Raw genomic sequence first — 22,678 nt, 5'->3', positions numbered from 1 at the left:
TTTGAGGGCTATTAGGATTTCTACTGCTGTGAACATTCATGTACAAGATTTCTGGTGGACATTTGCTTTTATTTCTCTTGGATCTACACCTAAGAGCAGAATGGCTGGATCTAGGGTAACTGTGTTTAACCAGAGCTGCCAGACCTTTCTATTCTCGCCCACAATGTATGAGGGTTCCGGTTTCTCCACATCCCCACCAACACTTGTTACCATCTGTCTTTTTCATTATAGCCTTCCTAGGGGGTGTGACGTTTCCTTCTGGTTTTGATTTGCATAAGGAACATCTGTTTGTTTGCCTGCTTGCTTTTCCCTTCTGTTGTTGTTTTTAGAAACATGCAAGAACTCAGGGGCAAATTGATCTCATTTTTTCTTCTTTCTTAATTTATTGCCCAGAGTTAGGCAAATGACAAGGCTTGAGGGTACAGTCCCCAAGACTTCTGACACCAATTACGAATTTGGGGGTTCCCCTCAAAATGAAAAAAGTAAAAATTAAAGAAACAAATTTGGGGGTTCCCAAACCACCTTCACTTTTGATAACTCTCTGGAACGCCTCACAGAACCCACAGAGAGCTGTTATTTTCGTGGTTGTGGTTCATGACAAAGTCAGCTAAGGGAAGAAGTACAGAGGTCAAAATATGGAGGCCTCCTGTTGCCGCCTCCCATGGAGTCAGGACAGGTGACCCTCCCAGCATGGGTGTGTGATAATAGCACCAAGTACTGCAAACCAGGGAGGCTCATTTGGTGTCCAGAGTGTTTATTGGCATTTCCAGCGTGTAAGTACAATTGATCGTACATATGGCTGATTGCACATATGGCTGAACTCAGTCTTAGAAGGTCAACTAATGATACGACCTTCCACCTAAATCACATGGTTGGTCTTTCTGGCAGGATCAGCCCCCACCTCAAAGTCCAGACTGGCCTACCTCATCTAAACAAAGGCACTTCTATCAGCTGTGGCACAGATTACTCCAAGAAGCCAAAGACAAAGGCTAGAACTTCTTCTCTTCTGGCAAGCCTAGATTCTTGACTACACGGTCACTCCCTGGCCTTTATCCAAAGCCCTCCTACAGCAAAACAAACACATGCCCTAACATTTGGAGGAGGTAGGGTAGAGTAGGAGGCTCTTAACTCAATTTCCCAATAGATTTTACCAACAATATCAGTAGTGCAATCTTCCTACCTTCACTCCTATAAGACAGTGCCAGTGTTACACCATATCACAAGATGGGCTGTAGACATAACTTGAAAAATAAGAGCCAAAAGATAGTGGCCTGTCACTGGAATGTCACTCAGTCATCAACAACTGGTCCAGCTCATCATCACGTCACATGTCTCCGAAAGTCATCTCATTCAGATTTGTAGGTTTCCATTCAACTCTATCAGTTTCTAGAAACAGGGGTGCTCTCCACCCCCTAAGACATCCGGTATAATTGAGCTTTCATAGGAGACAATATCATCTCTTGCTGTGAGCCTCCTTCAAGGTGTTGATGTAACTCTGGATTATGTTTGTCGCATAGCCCATTTATTTGTTCTTTTACACTCAGCTACTAGTTCTCCTTCTCTCTATTTGTGACTTATTTTTACCCAGACTTTCTCGCAATGGAAGGAAGGCTAGGTTCAGCCTAGTTCTAGGCTGTTCCAGACTCCTAGCACTGCTACTAATTGAGCAAATGCCTCTCCCTCGGTCCATTCCCATTTATATGGGGGAAGGTAACAGAGGTGCACAACCTGTGGGCTTTCTCAACCAACCACCACACAACACATCTGCGTTCGCTGTCAACCCCAATTTCATCAGATGGAGGGAAGGCGTAACCATCACCCCCATTACTATCTTGGAAGTCTAGTATAAATGTTTAAAAATAGAGTTAGAGTTTCTTGCTTGGGGATCATCCTTGATTCTACCACCCGAATTTGAAGCCCTGGCCCTTGAGATCACTGAATCGGGGAGAAAAAGAGGAAAGTTGAGGCAATGTGGAGAAAAAAAAAACAAAACCGAAAGTATGGTCATACCATCTTCTCTCCATGGGAAGAACTGCGTAGTCGCACCAGCATTCTCCCTCACCCTCTCCAGATTCCCCAGAAGAGTGGAGAAATCTATCAGAGTGGGCAACATGTTCAGGAAGATGTAGATGTCAGCCCTTCATGCCTTTATTTCTTCCTCCCCGTTTTCTTTTCTTTTCTTTTCTTTTCTTTTTTTCTTTTCTTTTCTTCTTTCCTTTCCTTTCCTTTCCTTTTCCTCTTCTTTTCTTTTCTTTTCTTTAACATTTATTTATTCATTCCAGAGAGGGAGAGCACATGGGGGTGGGTGTAGGGACAGAGGAAGAGAGAAACTTAAGCAGATTTTCTCTAAGTGTGGAGCCCAATACGGGGCTTGATCTCACAACTCTGAGATCATGACCTGAGCAGAAACCAAGATTCAGAGGATTAACTAATTTTGCCACCCAGGCGCCCCTCCCTCCCCCATTTTAGACAATAAATGTTTCAATTTCCTGTTCCAATTCTCTGTCAGACCTTTACTCAAGATGATATGCAACATGATTCGTCCGTCTGATGTTATCTCTTTGCCCGTGACTGGACACTGTGTGCTGAAAAGTGCGTTCCTTGGTCCGAAGACATGGAAGTGGTGGTCCAAGTTGTTATGATATTGTCTAGTCCAGTCCTTTTATCGTATTTTGATCATTTGCTCCTAACTCTAGGCCTGCAAAATCCAATCCAGAGTGTGTCTCTTCCTGTCAAACCACATCTGTAACCTTCCAGGGCTCGCAGCATCTGTCCAGGTACCAGCTCTGTGTTTCCCCCAGGGAATCTGTTCTGTTCCACAGCCATCTGCAGCCTCTGTCAGTTTGGGTGGCCCACAAAAAGGGTCTCATTGGCATCTCCAGAGGGTACAAGAGGACAATGTCTAGACTCATCCCATCTCTGCGTTGCTGTGCCACTCCCCACCCCATCCCCATATCCATTCATGCCATGGACCCAGGTAGCCAACCCAAATAAGCACAACAGGATAGTCACCAGCTGGTTCCAATCACCTCCCAGTCCTAAAAGAAGGTTCTTCTAATGAACAGTGACATGCCCTCCTTTGATGTTCCCCTTGATGGCCATAGTGATTTCCATAGGGCAGTGCCCCCTATAGCATCCCTTGAACACAGGCAAGTTTTCCATTGCTCTTTTACTTAACCACATGGCCAAGACATTAGCCATTGCCATGAGTTGGTTCAAAACCCAAACATACGGGTCACACCACATAATTCAGCTCATTAGACTGATCTGTTCTCATCTTCTTCTATCAGAGTGGTGGCCTCCAAACATTGTGTGATCTATACCCCTTGAGACTGACCTCTGTAAGCCAAGCAGTTCTTTTTTGGTCCATAGAGAGCTGTTTGTAAGGCACTGCCCAAGGGCCTACAGATCTAGCAATTTCTCAGGTGGTTCCAAAGTCAGCCCTAGGGGAAAAGATTCTACCTGCTTGTGAACACGTATGCACCTCCTTGTCCCCTGGTACCATGTTCCTGCAAAACCAGCTCCACTGTATCATGGAACTCGTCTAGACATTGCTTTTTCCATGAGACTGTTTCTCTGACATCACCTGAGACATTTTATGTATTTCAGGTTTCCAGATTATTTTATGTCCTTCAGTCAATGGGGCGGTATCAGTTAATGTCCCGTGGCAAGCTAGTAATTGGCTCTGAGATGGAAATCCTCTGTCCAAAGTCACAGCAGTCATTGATAGGGGATGCTCACAGCCTTTTGCCATAAGCCCCAGTGTGAGTAAGGATTCTAGAACTTCATTCTAGTGGTGTTACAGGTACAATCTAGTAGTATTTCCAGATGTGGAATATGCACCCTCCAAAATCCAAAGAAGCCAACTAGACACTGGTCTTATAGCATCTCTTATCTACCAGGTAACCCATACTGCTATAAACAATGTATGTGGGCTTGGGCAATGTTATCCGGTCCTATTTAAGAGGGTCAGGCAATCTTGCCTGGAGGTCAGATTTGCCTGCCTTGTGTTTTACAGTACTAGGTAGAGGAAATTCTCCCCAATCAGACACAAAATCCATCCCCATAGTATAATCACATAAAGGAGACACAACTACTTCACACAGAGGCTGTTTAGACGTTCTGCATTTCATCCAGACTTTCACCTAATCCCATCAACCACTGTAGCTCTGTATCCTCCCAGCCCAACTATAGTCCCTGTTAGGACTTCACCAACAGGTAGAACTATCGGAATGTCCATCAATGGATGAATGAATAAAGACAGTATACACACAATGAAATATTAGTTGGCCTTTAAAAATAAGGAAATCCTGCCCTTTGTGTTAACATGAAGGAACCTGGGGATATTATGCTAAGTGACTATAGAAAGATCTCACAGAAATACAGACAAATATTTCATAATCTTACTTATATGTGGGATCGTTAAAAAAAAAGCAGAACACATAGGAACAGAGAACAAAATGCTGGTTACTGGAGGCTCGGGCTTGGTGGGGAGGAGAAGATTATAGAAAGAAAGAAGGAGGGAAGGATGGAAAGAAGGAAGGAAGGAAGGAAGGGAGGGAGGGAGAAAGAAAGGGAGAGAAACAGAAAGAGAGAAAGAAAGAAGTAAGAAGGGAAAATGAAAGTAGAATATCAGTTTCCAGAGGCTGGGAGGAAGGTAGCATGGAGAATTAGTGTTTAATGGGTACAGAGGTTCCATTTTGCAAGATGAAGAGAATTCTGGAGACCAAGGTCAAGATGTTTGCACAACAGTATGAATATACTCAATGCTACTGAGCTGTTGACTTTAAAAAATGATTAAGATTGTAGATTTCATGTCATGTGTATTTGATCACAATCAACATTTCCAAGTGAATATACTGTTTAATATGCTTCTATCAAAATCCCAGCTAGATTTTTTGTAGATAGAGGCAGGAGTATTCTAAAAAAAGCGAAGAAACAAGAACTAAAACTTTATTTTGAAAAGAATAGGTGGGATGGGGCACTTGGGTGGCTCAGTAGGCCAAGCAACTGCCTGAGGCTCAGGTCATGATCCTGGAGCCCAGGAATTCACTCCTGCATAGGGCTCCCTGCTCAGCGGGGAGTCTGCTTCTCCCTCTGACCTCTCTTCTCTTTAATGGAGGGAAAGGTAGCCGTTTTAATAAATGGTGCTGGGACAATTGGGCACCTATAGACCAAAAATAAATAAATAAATAAACCTCAACCTGGACATTCCATCTTCCACAAAAATTAATTCAGATGGCCCAATAGTTAATTTTATGTCACTGTGACTAAACCCTGGAGTGTCCAGATATTTGGTCAAACAGTATTCTGGGTTTTTCTGCAAGAGTTCATATAGTGATATAAGCATTTAAATCAGTAGAATGGAGTAAAGCAGATGGGCCTTCCCAGTGAAGATGGGTCCCATCCAATCTGTTGAAGGCTGACATAGAACCCAAGGCTGACCCTCCACCAAGTAACAGAAAATTATTCCTGCCTGCTGGCCTTTGAACTAGAACATCAGCTTTTTTTCTTGCCTTTGGACTTGAGTTGAAATCTTGGCTCTTCCCAGGCCTGCAGCTTGTCAACTCACCTGTAGATCTTGGAACTTCACAGCCCTCATAATCACATAAGCCAATTCCTTATAATCAGTCAGTTAATCAGTCCATCTTCTATTGGTTCTGTTTCTGGAGAGCCCTGACTAATGCAGAAGGAATCATGGACATAAATGTAAAACTATAAAACCATTAGAAAAAACACTGGATTTTCAAAGAATGGCAATTTTTGGTCAGTCAGGCAAAAAAAATAAATAAAAAAAATCCGGGTCACTTATTTATAAAAGAAATCAGACTAGTTTTAGATTTCTCCATGGTGACGTTCAACACAAGAGAACAAAAATACATCTATAAGATCCTTAAGGAAAGAATGTTGAGCCAAGGTTTTGTATCCAGCTAATCTGTATTTCACCCACTGAGCATGCAGTCAGTAAGGAAATGTTTTTCCCATAAGTGTTTCTTTTTTTTTTTTTTTTTAAAGATTTTATTTATTTATTTGACAGAGAGAAATCACAAGTAGGCAGAGAGGCAGGCAGAGAGAGAGGAGGAAGCAGGCTCCCTGCTGAGCAGAAAGCCCGATGTGGGGCTCGAACCCAGGACCTGGGATCATGACCTGAGCCGAAGGCAGCGGCTTAACCCACTGAGCCACCCAGGCGCCCCCCCATGAGTGTTTCTTGAGGCAAGTATGGAGCTCTTAGTCCCTTTGGGTTACTAAAAAACAATACCACAGATTCACTGGCTTATCAGCAACAGAGATTTATTTCTCCCAGTTCTGGAGATTGGGAAGTCCAAAATCAAGGTGCTGGCAGGTGCGATGTTTGGTAAAGGCCCACTTCCTTGTTCATAGACGGTGTCTTTTCACTGTGACCTAATGTGGCAGAAGGGGGAAGGGAACTCTCTGGGGTGTCTTTTAGAAGAGCATTAATCCCGTTCATGAGACCAAAATCACCTCTCCAAGGCCCACCTCCATTTGCCGTCCTGTTGGGCACTGGGATTTCACATATGAATTTTGGAGGACACAAATATTCAGCATGTAGCCAGCTGAAAGATAACTGGAAAAGTATGATACTGCCTTTTGAGAATTTCAGAAATGAAGTATATTTAACAGTAGAGCAAGAACTAAAACAAATGTAAGGACTAGGGAACAGAATGCTATGTAATTGGTATATACCTTAACAATGGAAAAATAATAAAAGACATGCATTTTAGGAGGAGAAGGAGGATGTAGAAGGTAGGAGTGATTTCATGAATGGTGTCATTTATAACTGAAATCCAAAGGAATTGTTTCAAGCTGACAAATCAAGTCATACAAGTATGAACGTTTAACACCACGAAGGTAAACATGAAGAAATATTGACTCAAATCAGGTGAGTTGGGAAGGAAGGCGAAAGATGTACATTTTATTGTTGTTTATGGGAAAGGGCTAAGACATTATCAAAGGAAGTAGAGGGATATGGGGCCAAATGAGGTGTAATTATAGAGGCAAACAAAACATCAACTTCTCTAATGACAGCCTGAAGAAACAAACGAAGAGGGAAATGAACACTCCTGGCTGACGGGATCACATTGTCTCCTGCTACCACAGCTCTTGCTACATCCGGGTTGTTCCGTGTAATGAAGGGCTGGCTGGCACCCTGCAGGCAGCACTGCCCTTCTCCATCTCAGCTATCAGTGCATTCAGCAACGCTCCTCAAACTGTGTTGAATGCCCAGTTTCCTTTTTTATTTCCTTTCTGTGGCAAACCAGTCAGGAGAATGAAATGACACCTAGCCAAAGCAAACACATGCAAAATGCAAGCTCTAATCATTGGCTGTTAGAGTCCAGAGACTTAAAAATAATGAATATAATAATATTGAGAAAAAGAATGACGAAACTATTAGGTTCTTTGTTAAAAGTATAACAGTGGTTCATCTGGAGAAGTATTTTCGTAGGGAACTCTATTTTCCAAAGATGGCTGCCACAGCATCATGAATACCAACTTGCCAGTCGAGTGAGTGACGCCTCACCAGCAGATATGAACCATCCACGCTGAGTCCTACCCAAATTGTAGATTTTGACTTCTTTTTTTTGCCTAGTTTGCTTCCTCCTCCTTCTCTTCACAGGGGATCATCTGTAGTAAACATCTTGCCCTCCAAACTCCTCTTGTTGGCTTCTGGAGAACTCAACTTGTGACAACACATAACACCAAGCCCTTATCCTGGCAACTTCCCTTCTTGGTATTAGAAATGCTAGAAAATTCTAGCATTTGAATTACCCAAAAGGTTAAATAAACCTGGTTAGAATTTAGACCCAATTACAAAAAAGCTTACATTCAGTGTAAGTTATTTAGGAAATTCCAAATGCTTTTCTTTGTTGCTACATGTAGTACTTTATAAATGATGCTTTTCTGCACATGAGCAGGAGCTCTTTTCTCAAAAGCTAGTGCAGAATACATGTGACTGTTCGCTTAAAAGGTTTAGCAAAGAAAAGTCCTAGTCAACTGAATTTGACATTCCTTCTGGTACCTTCAACCAGACTTCCAGTCTACGAACATGGTAGGACAAGAGAATGAGGAAGCAACTGAGGCATTTGACTCAGGAACAAAGTTTGGTGGGATTCCAAAATAATCAGTCATCAACATAAATGGCATTTAAGATGATATTAAAAAATTAATGCAAAAAAATCCATGATTTAAAAAATATCAAAATTGTTATCGAGATCATCTTCACATGACTAACTGAATGAATAGCAGAGTTTGTGATGGGGTTACATACCTGCGGTCATCACCCCAAAGCACCTCATTCTAGGTCCTCATAAATTATAGATGACAACAGGGGCGCCTGGGTGGCTCAGTGGGTTAAAGCCTCTGCTTTCGGCTCAGGTCATGATCCCAGAGTCCTGGGATCGAGCCCCGCATAGGGCTCTCTGCTGAGTGGGGAGCCTGCTTTCCTTTCTCTCTCTCTGCCTGCCTCTCTGCCTACCTATGATCTCTGTCAAATAAATTAAAAAAAAAATTGTTGATGACATTTTTTTCTGATTTGAAAAATAACAAATATACTTCACATCCATTACGATGACTATTATAAAAAAAATTAAACAAAACAAAAATGGACAATAACCAGTGTTGGTGAAGATGTGGCGAAACGCATTGGTGGTGGGGATACCAAATGGTGTCATCACTGTAGTGTTTTCTCAAAAAGTTAAACATGGAATGACCATGTGATGATTCAGCATATGATGATTCTACATACCTAGCAGTTCCAGTCCTATGTATACACCCAAAAGGGACTCAATTCTTGGGTATATACCCAAACAGATCCTTGAATATCCATGTCCTTAGCAGCATTACTCACAATAGCCAAAGGTGGAAACAAGATAAATATTCACTGGCAGATAAATGAATAAACAAAATGTGGCTTATATGTACATACAATGGGATCTTATTCAGCTTGAACAAATGAGGTTCTGATAACATGCCACAACATGAATGGACCTTGAAGACACTGTGCCAAGTGAAATAAGCCACATACAGAAGGACACATGGTGTATGAGTCCATTTATATGAGGTACTTAAAATAGGCAAATTCGTAGAGGAAGATGGTAGAATAGTGGTCGCCAGGGACTGGGGGGAGTGGGGTGGGAAGCTATTATTTAATAGTTTCCACTCAGGTTGATGAGAATTCTGGAAATGGGTGGTGGTGATGGTTCTACACAGTGTGAATGTATTTAATGCCACTGAATTGGGCATATAAAAATAGAAAAAACGGTAAATTTTATGTCATGTATTTTTTACAGTAAAAATGACAAATGCTCACCTCATAAAGTTAAACAAATAAGAAAATAAAGAGTAAATTTTAAATTATTACTCATGCTATCACCCAGAGAGATAGCTGGCTCCAGACCTTTCATAGAACATCTTGGGATGACTTCACAACGTGTGGCAGCATCATTAAGACATGTGTTTTTTTCCTCTCTGGATTTTCTCTTCCTGTGGCATGTGAGGATGGCAGGCTTCACTTGCCTGGTATACACAGACAAAAGCATCTTGGCCTGCAAAATGTTTTCATATTGGCGACTCCCCCTAACAAATCCTAATTTCTCTTGTCACTGAAGAGATTAAGTGAAAGACCTTTGAGAGCAAGAGGAGAAAAGAGAATTTGTAGGCTCCAAGAAGGAATGGGGACAGAATCTCTCACCTCACAAGGTCTGAGGGTTGGACCCACACACACACACACACCAGTGGCCAATCCTCAGATAGGATGGCACTGAGGTGTCTAGCCTTCTGCAAAGATTCTTCTATTGTATTCCTGGAGTGGAAGAGGAGAGCTAAGGAACGTCTCTGGACATAAGCAGTAAGAACACCAGTAACTGACTTACTTGGTACACTAGTGACATTTATCTCCTGTTATGAATCTATTGACAATTTTTTAGAAGTCTTTGGGAAAAGAGGATAGAAGTCTTGGAGGTCTGGCAACTTTCCAAGACAGAACTATTCCTATATCAAGGATTGGCAACATCCAAATGTCTTCGCATGACAGCCATTGGGTTATTGGGTATTGTCTTCAGTTTCTTTTGATCTAGAAGAATCTCTCAACCTTTTATTTCATTTAATGGTCTCCACTTTGTGGAGACCAGGCTGGTTGTCTAGTAGATGCCCTATATTCTCTTTTGACTGATTGGTTCTTCCCGATGTTATGTCTCTCTCCCTTGAATTTTCTGGAACCCAGCTGTTAGGTCTATGGCTAACATTTTGTTTCAAGGTGAGATTCAGATGAGATTCAGATCCCACATTTTTGGTAGGATGAGCATATTTTGTATCTCTTCCTACCCAGCAGCATATGTCAGTTTGTCCACTATAAGTGATGCTCAATTTAATTGGACTTTTTGGGTAAGGTGGTGATGAGCATCTCTCTCCACTGTAAAGGTCATATTCCCCTCTGTAATCAGCAGGTCACCTGGGAGTGACACCATGAAATGTAGGCAGATTGTCACCAATAATTCCTCCCATTTCTGTTAGCATGTGCTGCTCCTCCCATCAAGAGGTAGAAATCTTTTTCACCCCGATTCTGGACTGGCCTTAGTTTAAGTAATTATAATGTGGAAGAAGTCGTGTATATCCCTGTTTTGGGGCCTAGGCCTTAAGATGCCTTAAAGCTTCTCTTTTTGCCCTCTTGGGTTCAAGTTGCCCAGTAAAGAAACTCGGGCTGGACTACTGAATGGTAAGAGAGCTCAAAGAGGAGAGAGGTCCCCCCAGTCCAGCTGGAGGCATTAGAGATAGGAGTGAAGCCATCTTGAATTCTTCAGCCCAGGTCAAGCTATCCCAGCCAACACCACGTCGTCAGAGGCAAGCGCTGTCCATGGCGCTCTGCCTAACTTGCAGCCATGACAAAAAATAAATGGCATTTTAGGCCAACATGGATTTTGAGTGGTTTGTCATTCAGGCAACATAGGAAACAAATCCCATGTAAATATTCTGTGTTTCATGCGATAGTTTTAGCATCCATTGTTATTTGCCTGGGTCAATTATTTCACTGGGGTTGCCAAAGGAGAGTTTAAATTTTGCTGTTCTCTCTACAGCAGAGAGAGAGAGAGAAAGAGAAGGGGCAGAGAGAAGAGGGAGAGAGAAAAAGCACCAGTTTTCTGTCAACTTGGTATAAATGATTGTTCCTCCTGAGAATGAAGGGCGAATGCTTCATCTTTCCCATTATTAGTTTTCAGAACAGAAAGGTGAAGACTCACTCCCCAAGGATGGCTAATAGAGTTCTCCACCCTCTACTTCTAGTCATCCTTCAGTGCTTGTCCTCCAGTCCCCTGGGTCTCCACACATACCTGTCCATGAACTCAAAGCATTGCGCTCTAACCGCTGATTCACGTCTGTTTAACTGAACTCTGTTTCTTGAAGGCAGGCACATTAAGGGCAAAGCCAAGTACGTCTCAGTTCTATGCGAACCTAGATTTCTAACATACTCCTACTTTTTTTCTTCATGTATATTATCTTACATGGTTTAGATAATATCTGATTTTTTTTTTAAAAGATTTTATTTATTTGACAGAGAGAAATCACAAGTAAGCAGAGAGGCAGGCAGAGAGAGAGGAGGAAGCAGGCTCCCTGCTGAGAGGAGAGACCGATGCGGGGCTCGAACCCAGGACCTGGGATCATGACCTGAGCCGAAGGCAGCGGCTTAACCCACTGAGCCACCCAGGCGCCCCAATATCTGATAATTTTTTTAACCATGCAATTGCTTTATCTTTGGGTGATTTTGATTTTTTTTTTTCATTTCATTTTTTGATGAAAAGAGTACTGCCCACAGTAGAGTGGGCTGGTGATACAAATCAGCAGCTCCTGACCCTCAAACCCTGGACTCCACCAGCGGTAAGCACTTTCAGTTTTTTAGGTTTGGTTCTTGTACGTCTCTCTCTTTTAATGGCCACGATATCTTTTGACTCAAATGCCTTTTTCAGTGTTGCCTTGTCTCCCAGTGACAGGTGGGATCTATATCCTCTCCCCTTGAAACTGGAGGGCCTTTGTGACTGTTCCAACCAATACAGTACGGCAGGGGTGACGCAGTGTGACTTCTGAGACTGCTAGAGACTGCTATAGTTTTCTGCCTCTCTGGAATACTTGGATCTCGAAGCCTTTGTCCTGACCACCGGGCGGAAGCCCCCACTAGCCCACATAGACACTGCCTGGGGAGGCGCTGAGGCTTCATGGAGCTGCCCCCCCCCCCCGCCCCCGGGGTTTCATCGCTCTGCCATGCCAGCCCCAGCCGCTCTCTGACCACATCTGTGCACATGGTTCCTAGCTAGACCCTGTGAGCTCCTGATCCACAGAAATCAAGAGAAAAAATTGTGCTTTAAGCCATGATGGTCAGGCCTCTTGGAGGCCAGGCTTGGTTTTTTGGTCATACTAAGGAAGTAGCACCTTCATTTACTCTGGTCCCAAGGACCCCAGCATCACTGAATTATTGCTTAGAAGAACATTCTAATTGTCATGCTCGCTCTATTGCCTCATATGCTGACAAGTCCACTTTGGCTTGTAATGGTTAATTGACATGACGTGGCTTCTGCAACCAAAGGATCTTCTCAGCTCTGATGAAATCAAAGAGCCAGTAAAATAACTGGGAATGCATTCCTTTCACCTATCAAAGGCTCGGTTAAGGGGCTGGGTCATGGATCTCCCCTGGGAACAGTGAAGCCTTGGGAAGGTTCTCAAAAGAGGAATCCATGCCAGCATTTCTATTTCCTAAAGATATTGGGTTCTTCCTTCTGCACTATGTATTAATGGGGTTCCGATTCGATTGTCGAGTTCTTTCTTCAACCACTGAAGCAAACAATTAAAACCACTCCCAGCAGCTCAAACTGAAATTAAATTCAGTCTGTTGATTGAACCTATATCATTAAGACTAGATCATTTCTGAAATTCAGCTCTCCTTTTCTTGACTGATCACCAAAATACTCCATTCCCGCCCAAAGTGCTCCAGGTATGTCCCAAGACTCAGAATCCTTCAAATCCTTATAAATATACACATTCCAATACTATGCACCCTGCTCTTTGCCTCCCAAATTTCCTTACCTTCACATTAAAAAACCAAAAAACTCCACAAAAGTTGTTGAATCTGAATTCAACTGCTATCACTTGGTAACTGCACAAATACTAAGTTTCACTTGACTTTTTTGATACTGTGAATGTGAGGAATGTTTATAGTCATAGATCCCTGGGTTTCTCTCCCTGCCCTGACCTCAAAACAGCAGTCCTTGCCTTCATTTTGTTCTATAGTAGCTATGAAGGAATTCCCGTGTCTTGTCCTCACTGGGCACTTCATTCCACGGGACCACAGACCATCGTGTAATTAGCGGTCTCACGAGCTACCAGATTCCCATCGGGTCAGATGCTAGTGATGCTGATTCTGTTTTTAGTGTCCTGCCATCTTTGTGGTGCTCAAGACAGATGGACCTGGATGGCAGCACCTGATGCACCATGGCTGGTCGGGTGCCCATGAGGGTTGCCTTGTGATGGAGAAAAACAGGATGTCCCCACTTTGGTTCCTATAGCGGGAGGCTAGGGGCATTCCCAAAAGCATAAGGGCAGTTTGGGGGAATAGCACGCTCCCCAAGTACATTTGTTTGATGACTGTCTATGCCGTTCTGTTTTTTTACTCTCTTCTTAAAAGCTTTTCTGCTATTATAAAGCTCCAAAGGGGGAGACAAATTCCTGTGATCAGCTCTTGGCCCAACTGTAATTCTTCCCTAAAAACTTTTGCTTATTTTGGGAAATTAAAATATTTAAAGATAAAAACAAAGGAAAACTTGGGGCGCCTGGGTGGCTCAGTGGGTTAAAGCCTCTGCCTTCAGCTCAGGTCATGATCCCAGGGTCCTGGGATCGAGCCCCACATTGGGCTCTCTGCTCCGCAGCGAGCCTGCTTCCCTTCCTCTCTCTCTGCCTGCCTCTCTGCCTAATGGTGATCTCTGTCTGTCAAATAAATAATAAATTAAAAAAAAAATCTTAAAAAAAAAATAAAAACAAAACAAAAAAATAAAACAAAGGAAAACTTAACAAGCATCCATACTGCTACCACCCAGATTTAGCCACTGTTAATTTCTTGATGTATTTGTTTTCATTCATAATTTTCTTCGTTTAAGGTAAAATGTGCGGGGCAGGGCGGGGGTGGGGGGCAAAAATAATACATACTTATTGTAAAGTATTCAGACTGAGAAAAATTTACAGATTCATTCACTCAATAAATATTTATTGAGCACCCATCAAACACCAGGCACTGTTCCGGATACTGAGATACAGCAGAGAGAGAGAGAGGAAAGAAAGACCAGAAAATCCCAGCTCTCACAGAACATACATGTTAGCAGAGAAAATTACAAGTAAGAAAATAGGAAACTATACAGCATGTTACATGGTAAGTGCTGCAGAGGAAAATAAAGCAGGAAATGGGTATACGGAGCATCAGGAGGGATTGCAATTTTAAATAGGATGACCAGGGAATCTCTCACTGAAAAGGTGACATCTGAAAAGATAAAAGGGGGAGAGAAAATTAAAAAAAAAAAAAAAAAAAAAAAACAACCAAAATCTCACTAACCACAAATGACAAAATGAACATGAGGTGAAAAAAAATTTGTTACATTTCTATGTATATGGACAGAAACATACAACTAGGAGAAACATACTATTATAAAAATGGACTCAAACTTTAAAATATTTTTTTCTTTTCAATCATCAATGTATTAAGCATCTTTTTTCGTGTCTGGGGATTAGAGAATATACACGTAGATGTGCAGAGAGATCTACATATCAGATTTGAGATTACATTAAGTCTAGAATCAACTTGGTTAGAACTGATAGTTTAACCATCTTCTGACTCATGAACAGGGCCCATTTCTCTATTTATTCAGGTTTTCCTTTGTAATGTATCCTAGTTTTCTATGTGAAGGTCTGCACATCTTTCAGACTTGAGATATCTGATGCTTTCTGATGCAATTATAATTGGTATTGTTTTCATAATTTCAATTCCTAATTGTTGCTCAGATATACACAATGATTTTATTAACTTTGGATGCTGTAACCTTATTAAATTCAAATTCTAAGATTACATTAATTTGGATTTGCTACATATACAATGTTATCTGAGAATAATTTTGTTTCCTTTTCAATCTCTAAACTTAGAAATTCCTGTCCAAAGTTGAAAAGAAGTGGTGATAGCAGGGGAGTAAAGTTTTCCATAATTCACAATTAAGTGTGATGCTTGCTACAGTACTGCTTTTCTTTTTTTTCCTTTTTGTAGATGCCCTTTATTAGTTCCCTTCTATTCCTAGCTTGTAGGGTTTTTCTAAAAAAAAAAAAAAAAAATCAAAATAAAAAAAATCATAAATGGGTACTGGATTTTAACAAATGCTTTTTATGACTCTAAAAATGTAACTTCTGTACATTACTTTCATAAATGCAATAAACATTAATTTTTCAGCTACAGACTGACTCCATTTTATGTGACACCATGTTAACTGCAACTTGATTGCAGCGTGAACCCTCCCACCAGAGCCGATTTCAAGCTGCCAGTATGAGCTCAAGGATTTCATAGGTAGGAAAAGATGGGTACTGGTTCTCGTAAGCCAGCAGGAGCTGGCTCTGGCCTACCTCTGATTCTATCCCCAGTAACCAAGACTGAAATTTACCATTTCACTAGACCAGCAAGAACAAAGCCACTTCAAATGATCTATTTTATAAGAAGTCTCATAGATAATCCAGTAAGTCAGTAAAAGGACATTAACTCCCTTATTTCTCAAGTCTTTATTAAGTACCTAATAAACAGCGTGTAGCACGGTGCTAGCTGCAAGTCAAAATGTAGCTCTCTGATGAGCTTACGTTACAAATGATCTCAACAAGAGTAACAGAATGGGCTTCAAATTGGGATAAAAATCTTATGATAGTAGTAGCAACTTATTACTAATTAACAACTTAGTACTAATTTATTACTAGAACCCAAAGGTAGGAGTGAGATTACTTTAGGAATTCTTCCCGGCAGAGAGAATATAGGTCATGAGCTAGGTATTCAGGGAAATAATGGGATTGGGATTAGCAGAGAAGACACGACACTGTAGTGGAGTAACAGAAGGACATAAAGGAAGGTATGGAGGCAGGAAAGCACATCTACCAGAGCTCAGAAAGGTGAGGGAAAGGCAGTGTCCATGCTGGGCATTTGCTTTTGCTTCATTTGCGATGGCTACGGCTACAACGTTACAGAGGTGGGCCTCAATTTCTCGGCTATGCCGGTGACAAGGGGCTGAATGGAACTTCCCATTAATAATCAAATATACATACTCATTCTGTTTTACTGCAGGTTATCAGGAAACTCAAGTCAATTTTCTATTGAAATTCTTTCAAATAAGACCCTGACAGTTTCCAGGCTGAGAAAAAAAATGTTCTTCAACACCCGGCTCATGTCAAGAAGCCTCAGAAACCATCTACCCCAGTTTCGTAATAGTTCAAGTTCAGACAGAGCCTGAACATTGTAAGCACTTATCTGTCCGTAAAGAACTCATGAAGTATGGTGTATGCGCTATCACTTTAGAATGAGTCTAGAATTATTTGATTCCAGAAATAGATTTAGAACCAGAAATGTAAAAAACGTATTAAGATGTAATACAGAAAACGGAGCCATGGCTGGAAGTGATATGGATACTGAAATACAGTTCTTGAAGCACGCAGAAGAATTCAGTGTGATAAAGTATCCACTTAGCATCAACGCTGTACTTACTTACCACCGGGTCATGTATTTTGTCAAACCAAGTAATATACCTCCTCAAAAAAAATTCTGAATTTCAACTATTATATAATTATGTGAATTCTCCTAATGATATCATTAATAGCAATACTATATAATTCTGAGGCTGATAAAGAATATAAATTATTTTATAAGGCAGCCACAAAGAGCTGTTAGTCTGACAACTCCCAGCCCTCACATAAAAGTTGTTGACGAATAGAATTTTCATGTATGCATTCTCAATAATTTCTAATGACTTCTTGGTATCTAATCAATTTAGATAATAATTTCTCTTATACAGAAGATCCCAAAATAAAGAAGCATACACAGAAAATAGCCAATAGTAGGTTATATCAATTTACTTCACATAAGAACAGTGGATTTCAGGCCTATGATTTCCATTTAGTATCAACAAAAACAATCTGTACAGAAAACTCAAAGGCAACCATAGAGCATTATATGTAAAATGTGCAAATATACTTTAAAATGCAAGTTATTCTATAGTATTTGCAAGGTAGAACTTTATAGTCATTAAGGAATCTACCTCATTCCAGCTAACTGAATCATTCTTTTGCATATAGAGCCAACGCAAATGCACAAGGCACAACTTAGTGTTTGCGCTAAAGTGTGTAACATACACCTTCAGATTTATTTGGAGATATTAAAATAACATATCATGTTTGTTTTTTATTATTTAATGAGACATTAGCTCATTTCTAAAGCTTCAAGATCATTACACTTGATAACATATGTGTGGCAAAGACAAACTTCCCTGGACTTAAAAGGTAAAAGACAAGACCCTTGGTAGCCTATATTAAAAAAAAAAATTCTATTTATATATATATATGTACACACACACCCACAAGAAATTTCCCATAATTCAAAGGGAGACCATTCCTTTAGCAAAGGTTCCCATTATAGTATTTCATGACAGAATTATTTAAAAAGTATGTATTTATTTGCCATCTGTATTGGTCAATCATGCTATAAAAAGACACCGAAATAGACAATTTTCTTCTTCAAGATGAAGACAATGCCAATTTAGAAAGTCCTTCTTTTGAGATTGCACAGTGAAAGGTATTATTTAATTAACTATAGAAGCTTGTTGCTTTTAAAGAAATTATTGAAATCTACACAAAGAAAAATGTTAGCCTATCAAAACTCAATGAGACTCGGCTAGAACACAATTCAGAATCTTTCAAGCCCAATCACAGTGCTCTTCGCTGTTTTACCGCCCATCCCTGAGAATTAAGGTTCTATCATTTAAAAATTTTTAATAAAGTAAATAAATTTTGCATTGATGAGAATTAAGAATTATTTTTCAAAATATAAAATAAGGCCTGTTACATTTTGGTGAAAAAGAATATAAAAAAAGAGAAATGCTCTTTGCAAATACCACCAATTCTAAATACTGGTATCTCAATCAATGTTAATCCTCTTCTGGGTAATTCCTATTTTTTGCCATTCATTTATCACTCATTTCCTTATTATCCATTATTTTATAATTTTTGTTAACAGGAGCACTTAACTGGTAATGGAACAAAAATATGGATAAAATTAAAGGAACTCTGGATTGAGATCGGTATTTCCCTGTGGGAAAAGAGTTTCACTGGAAATAATCTGAATGCCATCCAAGAAAGGCAAAAGTACCTATGAAAGAAAGAACACACATGGTAAATGTCTTCTTCGTTGTCTTTGGTTTAGCCTTCTTGGCCAAAATCTTCTGTAAACTTCTTTAACTTCAACAAGTCATGTTCATTGACTGTGGGTTTTGTGTTAGATAGTGACCGTAACATATCCGACTGCCAGGGAAAAAGAAAAGAGGAGTATTAGTAACGATCAAATCAAATAAACATCATTGCATTATTATTAACTAACTTTCCACCTGAGGTTAAATCTAAGTATTTGTAGTATGCCATAAGTTACTAACAATAAACGCTCTTATTCCTTCTAGAGGACATCTCTGATCCTGTTCTTCCTTTGCACAGCAACTTGAAACTGCTTGCCTGTCCTGACCACAACTTTCGATGGCTCTCCATTTCGATACACTTCCCCATCAGAAGTATAATCCTTTTAGCCTGAGTATCAAGGCCCTCCAAAATATGTCCCTGATCTCTCTTCCCATCTTATCTGTTTTGTTTTTTTTTTTAAGATTTTATTTATTTATTTGTCAGAGAGAGCAAGCACAGGCAGACAGAATGGCAGGCAGAGGCAGAGGGAGAAGCAGGCTCCCTGATGAGCAAGGAGCCCGACGTGGGACTCGATCCCAGGATGCTGGGATCATGACCTGAGCCGAAGGCAGCGGCTTAACCAACCGAGCCACCCAGGCGTCCCTTATCTGTTTTTTCTTAAAATAAGAGAGTTCACCAAGTGCAGTTCAAAAGGAGTACAGTCATTCACTTACAGAAGTTATTCACTTATACTTACATGAAACATAACACCATTTAATTAAAACCACCTAACCATATTTTTAAAAAAATATTTTATTTATCTGAGAGAGAGAGAGAAGAACCAGTGGGAGGCAGGGCAGAGGGAGTGGCAGGGAGCCCGAGATCATGACCTGAGCCAAAGACAGATGCTTAACCAACCGAACCACCCAGGTGCCCCTAGAATTTTTAACAATTAAAATTATGATCAAAATGGGAAAAAAAAATCTGCTAATACCAGGGATTCATTAAAAGATTAACTTCTGGACGATGTCTCTTATAAAACAGTATGAAAAATGGTCAAAGAACAAAATCTTTAAAAAGTAACATAGTGGAGCACCTGGGTGACCCAGTCAGTTGAGCACCGGCTCTTGATTTCGGCTCAGGTTATGACCTCAGGGATCCCCATGATGGGTTCCACACTCAACGGGGAGTCTGGCTGAGATTCTCTCTCTCTCCCCCTCAACAACCCCGCCCCCCTACTCACTTGCATGTATTCTCTTTAAAATAAATAAATAAATCTTAAAAAAAAAAAACCCAACAGTGCAAGGACTGAAACAAAAAAGGGTTTCTAAATAACTTTCAGGGAAACATCATTAACACATAAAAATATCTATACACATACTATGTACATATAGAGATATATATATGTCTGTAGATCTATGTGTACATAGCATGTAAATAAGTTTCTTCTCTGGAAGTTACTGTTAATTCAGACATAAAGCTCTTTAAAAATCTGTAACTGAAGCAGAAGATTTAAAAAACTGAGCGTTCAGCAATAAGAAAACATAAAAATAATAAATGTAGCTTTTCACAGTAAGCTTCCTATACCTTACGAAATGAGTCTTAAGAATTATAAATCCCTTCAGCATAAATTATAGAAATGTAATTTTTTTTTATCATAAAAATTGGGTTTCAGGACTTTTTTTTACCCCCCAAGCACATTAAACTTCCTACAAAGCTTGGGGAAGTAAAACCGAAAAACACCATTATGATTACTATGATAAATGCATGAAGGTTTCTGGATATTTTACAAAATCTTAGATTCAGAAAAGAAATTTCACCAATTCTGCTTTTTAGTTAAGTCCTGACAATAATTTATGCCATATAGAAAAGTATTCTGGTGATAGTACCTCAGCTATAAGACCAGTAAGCTTACAAATCTGTGTTTTTGAATAATAGCTTTTTCAGTGGAATTTAATTTTTCTTGAAGCCCACAAAAATATTTTAAAGATAATTATTTTTAAAAAAAATTTTTTTTAAAGATTTTATTTATTTATTTGACAGAGAGAGATCACAAGTAGATGGAGAGGCAGGCAGAAAGAGAGGGAAGCAGGCTCCCCGCTGAGCAGAGAGTCCGATGCGGGACTCGATCCCAGGACCCTGAGATCATGACCTGAGCCGAAGGCAGCGGCTTAACCCACTGAGCCACCCAGGCGCCCCTATTTTTTAAATTTTAAGTTCAATTAAACTTTACAACTTTTTGAGTAGTTAGTATTTCATAAACATGCTTGATCATACTGACATTCTCTAGCTAATCCTACATAACTGAAAATGTTTATCTTTGTCCCACAAATGACAAACTATAAATTTTTTAAAATGTCAAACCATGCAAACAACTGGCTCCAAAAGTTTATCCCCAGGGACATCCATCCATGTCATTTCAATGGCACCAGGGTCACCAGGAGAACAGGGTGTTAGCAGATCATCTACTGTCTTGTTGGGATCAGCTCGTGAAGGTCCGCGCACCTGTAATAAATAGTCTGAAATATTTATTTGAACAAATTAACTATGTTAAGATTTAGGCCATTATTAAGAAATCTGAAAATGTACTATTCTGTATTTGTTAAAATGTCTAATTCTAAAAATAAATAGATGAATATACAACAAATGTAGTTTTCTTTGGGTGATTGGACAGATTTTGTTTGGTTTTAGTTTTTTTCTTGATGCTTTCCTCTATTTTGAAATTTCCTCCAATAAATTACTTACATGATCGAAGGATAGAGTTAAAATTTAAAAAAAGAAAAGAAAAGAAACATCTGTGTTTAAGAAACATCTGTGGTTAAGAGTTCTCTTTTCTCCTCTCGTGCTTATTAAATGGTCTTAGAGTCCATAAAAAAGGCTTCCTCTGGGGCGCCTGGGTGGCTCAGTGGGTTAAGCTGCTGCCCTCGGCTCGGGTCATGATCTCAGGGTCCTGGGATCGAGTCCCGCATCGGGCTCTCTGCTCAGCGAGAAGCCTGCTTCCCTCTCTCTCTCTCTTTCTCTCTGCCTGCCTCTCCATCTACTTGTGATCTCTCTCTGTCAAATAAATAAATAAAAAAAAAAAAAAAAAAAAAAAAAAAAAAAAAAAAAAAAAAAGGCTTCCTCAATAATTCTCTTAATTTTTCTCTATTTTCCAAAACTGGGAAAGTTCTGTGATATTTGGAAGATTATTAGTGTGAAATCACTGAATCTTTCTTTCTCAACAAAAATTCCTTCTTGAGGGGCACCTGGGTGGTTCAGTGGGTTAAGCCTCTGCCTTCGGCTCAGGTCATGATCCCAGAGTTCTGTATTGGGCTCTCTGCTCAGCAGGGAGCCTGCTTCCCTTCCTTTCTCTGCCTGCCTCTCTGCCTACTTGTGATCTCTCTCTCTGTGTCAAATAAATAAATTAAAAAAAAAAATTCCTTCTTGAAAGTAAGTACAAAATTAAATACTAAGTGTAATTTCAGTGCTATTCTGTGATTCATAACTGATTTAAAATGAAACCTTAATAACACCCAGAGACAGAACCTTTGTGACTCAGAGTCACTTGCAAGTATTTTTCAGATGACAACAAATCTATACTAAAATTGGGGGTTGCTTTCACATTTAATATTTATTTCACCATGATCAATCTTAAATATTACATCAGGATTAGGGCAGGTGCAGAAATATAAACATTCTGCCTTTACTTAAATTATGTGTATTTTATTGTCTTTCTCCACAAAAATTTCAGCTGCAGAAATTTTTGGTTTTGATTGTAGTACTTTCTGACTTATCTCTAGGCTCCGAGTAATACTTCAGACATTTTATAAATAAAAGAACAGGCAATCCTGTTTTTGCTATCAGCCTTAAGAATGGGGAGTGAAGGATGGAGCCACTGGGAGATCTACTGGCTGGTGATGCAGAAGGCCAGATGTTAACATTACTGTGGCTGCTTCACTTTCATCCTCCTAAGAAGGACCTGGCTTCAGGGTCACAGCTGTCCCTGGCAGTCATAAGGAGAACTGAATGAAAAGTTCTGGGTAGGAAAGGACTGAGTTCCTAAGAATCCATAGTTTTTAAATGCAAAGAGAATTTAAAAAAAAAAAAACACAACACAACAACAGCTGGGACATAAACTTGACCCTGAGCCTCCTGTATTTCCAGTAACCAAGTGGCTGCAGAAGGAAAAGGCTATTTCCCCAATAGCCTACTCAAGTATTTTATGAGAACTACTTCATTTCTTCTCTCA

At 40.1% G+C, this 22,678-nt stretch overlaps 1 protein-coding gene across 2 annotated transcripts in view; it reads right to left on the bottom strand.

The window, feature by feature from the left end:
* Positions 1 to 14,223: 14,223 nt before the first annotated feature.
* Positions 14,224 to 22,678, bottom strand: part of VPS4B (vacuolar protein sorting 4 homolog B) — a 34,910-nt gene continuing 26,455 nt past the window's right edge. Inside the window, exons 10-12 of one of the 2 annotated variants that reach the window (XR_007121775.1) lie at positions 20,815 to 20,955; positions 18,431 to 18,582; positions 14,224 to 14,530 (exon numbers count right to left, since the gene is read on the bottom strand). Coding sequence is in view for 1 of the 2 variants with exons in the window: in XM_047696332.1 (XP_047552288.1) it covers positions 18,481 to 18,582; positions 20,815 to 20,955 (243 nt within the window). In the remaining variant the exon portion in view is untranslated. Of the gene's footprint in view, positions 14,531 to 17,123; positions 18,583 to 20,814; positions 20,956 to 22,678 lie in introns of those variants that run through there. The other variant, XM_047696332.1, reaches the window with a different exon arrangement.

The sequence above is a fragment of the Lutra lutra genome, chromosome 12, assembly GCF_902655055.1.
Source record: "Lutra lutra chromosome 12, mLutLut1.2, whole genome shotgun sequence".
Taxonomy (NCBI): Eukaryota; Metazoa; Chordata; class Mammalia; order Carnivora; family Mustelidae; genus Lutra; species Lutra lutra.
Note: the sequence above shows the minus strand (reverse complement) of the source record. Positions and strands in the feature narration are given on the sequence as shown.